This window comes from Chelonoidis abingdonii, chromosome 12 (assembly GCF_003597395.2).
Source record: "Chelonoidis abingdonii isolate Lonesome George chromosome 12, CheloAbing_2.0, whole genome shotgun sequence".
NCBI classification, from domain to species: domain Eukaryota; kingdom Metazoa; phylum Chordata; order Testudines; family Testudinidae; genus Chelonoidis; species Chelonoidis abingdonii.
Genome location: NC_133780.1, coordinates 829,833 through 833,395, shown reverse-complemented (window position 1 = coordinate 833,395; position 3,563 = coordinate 829,833). Strand labels below are relative to the sequence as shown.

General features: G+C 61.2%; 1 protein-coding gene across 1 annotated transcript in view; it reads left to right on the top strand.

Annotated features, from left to right (window-relative positions):
* LOC116821653 (antigen peptide transporter 2-like) overlaps nucleotides 1-3,563 on the top strand; it is a 24,926-nt gene that overhangs the window by 18,466 nt on the left and 2,897 nt on the right. The window contains exons 5-8 of the mRNA XM_032775007.2: nucleotides 411-616; nucleotides 1,846-2,043; nucleotides 2,578-2,706; nucleotides 3,225-3,413. Of these exons, the coding sequence (XP_032630898.1) occupies nucleotides 411-616; nucleotides 1,846-2,043; nucleotides 2,578-2,706; nucleotides 3,225-3,413 (722 nt within the window). The remainder of the gene's footprint in view (nucleotides 1-410; nucleotides 617-1,845; nucleotides 2,044-2,577; nucleotides 2,707-3,224; nucleotides 3,414-3,563) is intronic.

Here is a 3,563-nt window from a genome sequence, read left to right as displayed (position 1 = left end):
GGTTTATTCGATGACAGGAACAGAGTCTAAAACAGAGCTTGTAGATACAGCGAACCAGACCCCTCGGCCGGGTCCATTCTGGGGGGCCGTGAGCCAGACCCCTAGGTCTGCACTTCACTCCTAGTCCCCAGCCAGCTCCAGACTGACCACCCCCTCCAGCCCCTCCTCTCTGCTCAGCCCCTTTCCTGGGCCAGGAGGTCACCTCTTTGTTCTCCCCCACCTTTAGCATCCCCTGGAAGGGGGGAAGGTCCTGGCCATTAGTTGCCAGGGGACAGAGGGTCGGCCAAGAACTGAGGCCACCCACAGTATTCAGAGGGAACATTAAGAACATTCCCAGTTCATCCCCCCCCCCCACAGAACTGGGAACCCGTCACTGTGCAGATCCGTTTCTCACCGTATCCCCCCTCCAGGGGACCTGACCTCGCGCCTCTCCAAGGACACCACCATGATGAGCCGCTCGGTGCCAGCCAACGCCAACATCTTCCTGCGCAGCCTGGTGAAGGCGCTGGGGCTGTACGGCTTCATGCTGGGGCTGTCCTGGCGCCTGACACTGCTCACGCTCATTGAGATGCCCCTCACCATGGCTGCTGAGAAGGTCTATGATGCCCGCCACCAGGTACAGGTCTGGGGAGACCACCCCTTACCGTCCTGATCCTGGGGAGACGCCCTCCTCCCAGGATCTGGTGTCCCCGACCCCCAGCGCAGGGGGGCAGTCCCTTTATGAAGTTCCCTTCTCTGATCCCAGAGAGGGTCGCCCTCCAGTGTGGTGTTTCTGGAGGGTCCTGCAGGGCTGTTCTCCCCCCAGTGCTGTCCAGGGTTGTTATTGGATCTGGGGGGAAAGTTAGACCCCAGGCTGGTTAGTCTGCAGGTGACACCGTGATGGGGATGGTCAGTCACACACAGCGATCAGGGTCCTTGGTGAGCTGGGCCCATTCAAACAGAGCTGTGAGCTCCCTGGGGCAGGGCCCATCATTCTGTTCTGTTTGTACAGTGCCTAGCGCAGTAGGCAGCTGCGCCAGGACGGCTGCAGGGCCCTATTGTAACACAGATCACACAGCCAAGTGCCAGGTCAGACACTGCGGAGCCAGTGATGCGGGTCACACTGGGTTGGGCTGGGGGCTCCATGCTAGGAAGCAGTGACTGGACAGGAGAGAGGGAGGTCATGCGGGATGAGCAGCTCTGTGTGGTGCTGTGGTTAGAGGGCGGACATGACCCTGGGCTATACAAAGCTGCCTTGTCTGGAGACTCCAGGAGCTCAGGCTGGGTTGTTTAAAGGTATTTAGGTGTCACTGCACTCAGTCCTGCAAGGCCTGATTGATTCAGGAGCTTGTCTCATTTTCAGAAGGGGTTTAGGCACTTGGGAGCCCAAATCCCCTTGATTGTGCCTAACGCCCTTTTGAACATGATACTGGGCTCCTAAATCAATCAGGCCTTGCAACGCTGAGTGCTGCGACACCTGACCTCTCCAAAGCTGGGCCTCCAGCTACATAGTTTATCCACAGGAAGGTTCAGGGGTAATTTGATCCCAGTCTGTCAGGACCCACACAGGCAGCAGATTTCTGGGAGCAGAGGCTCTATTCTCCCTGACAAAGCAGAACGAGAGGCAGCCTCTGGAAGCAGATGTGAGATGAATTCAGACTGGAAATGAGGGGCAGATGTTTACCAGGGAGGGGATTAGCCACTGCACCAGCTGACCCAGGGACTGATCGAGATTTGAGAATCTCCTCAGGGCTCCACACCAGGCGGGTGACGGGGCTGGATGCTGGGGGCAATTCACTGGCTGGGGCTATGCAGGAGCCCAGGCGTGATGGGCTGGCTGTGACGTCTCTGACCCCACGCCCCCAGGCCGTGCTGAAGGCGATCCAGGACTCCATGGCGCGCTCCGCCGAGGTCGTGCGCGAGTCGGTCTCCTCCATCGAGACCGTGCGCAGCTTCGCTACCGAGGAGGAGGAATCGCGGCGCTACGAGGCGGCCCTGGCCGAGACCCACCGGCTGAAGAACCGCTGCGACCTGGAGAGGGCGCTCTACCTGCTCTTCCGCCGGGTGAGCTGGGAGGGGGACCCAAGTGTCTGGGGGAGGCAGCTGGGGGCGGGGGAAGAGACTCAGGTGTCTGAGGGAGGTAGTTCTGGATCTGAAGGGGGAGCTGGGGAGGAGACCTGGGGAAGGGACCCAGGCATCCGGGGAAAATGGGCATGATTTGACAGGGGAGCCAGTGAGAGGGAACCCAGGCCCCAGAGGATGGTAGCTGATTATTCAGGGACAGGGGTGTCCAGGGAATGCGCTTTGTGACTCAGTGGGAGAGGGAACCCAGGCATCCGGGCATGGCAGTTCCTCATGCAGTGGATTAGCTGGAGAGCAAGGGACCCAGGCGTCCGGGGATGGCAGGTTCGTGGTCTGACATGAGCTGGGGAGCAGGGCATTTTGCAGGCGGTTGGGTTGGGGGAGGGGGACCCAGGCATCTGAGGGAGCTGCTGGTCATGCAGGCAGTTGGCAGCGGGGCTGAGGGATGCTGATTTCAGGCTCTGGGCAGCCCCCTGCCCTGCTCCCCTCTTGACTCTGTCTCCTGCCCCCCCCCAGCTGCTGCAGCTGGCCGTGCAGGTGCTGATGCTGTACTGCGGGCACCAGCAGATCCACGCCGGGCTCCTGAGCAAGGGCAGCCTGGTCTCCTTCATCCTCTACCAGGGGGACGTGGGCAGCTACGTGCAGGTGAGGGGCCCTGCGCTGGGACAGGGCCGTACTGGGGTCACAGCGACTGGTCTGTCATCTTCTGTGCATCCATCCATCCATCCTCACTCCCAACCACCCATCCATCCGTCCCCACATTCCCCCAACATCCATCCATCTATCACTCCGCACCCCACCCTTCCATCCCTCCACGCAGCTGAGTCTGGCTCTGTGCATCCCCCCATCCAGCCCTGCCTCATCCATCTGTCTCCCTGTCTCTGGGGATGTCTGTACGACACTCTGCCAGTGTAACTCTGTGGTGTAGACACAGCCTGCGCCGATGGAAGGGGTTTCTCCATCGCTGTGGGAACTCCACCTCCCTGAACGCTGGTAGGTGCGTTGACAGAACCAACCATCCCTCGGCCTGGCTGGGTCTGTGCCGGGGTTTTGTCACCATAGCCACAGTGGCTGGGGAGTTTCACACCCTGACCGTTAGCTGGCTGGGTTGACCTAACTTAAGTGCAGGTCGGTCCTCTGACTCGCTCTCCCCCCGGCCCCAGACGCTGGTGTATATGTATGGGGACCTGCTGAGCAACGTGGGGGCAGCGGAGAAGGTGTTCGAGTATCTGGACCGGGAGCCGGCCGTGCGCACCGACGGGACACGGGCGCCGGAGTCGCTGCAGGGACACGTCTCCTTCTGCAACGTCTCCTTCTCCTACCCCTCCCGCCCGGACCGCCAGGCCCTAAAGGTACCGACAGCGAGGTGGCTACACCCTACCCCTGGATACACCCTACCCCCGGATACACCCTACCCCTCAGCTACACCCTACCCCCACCCCTCCCGCCCAGACCGCAAGGTCCTAAAGGTGCCAGCAGCGAGGCGGCTACACCCTACCCCC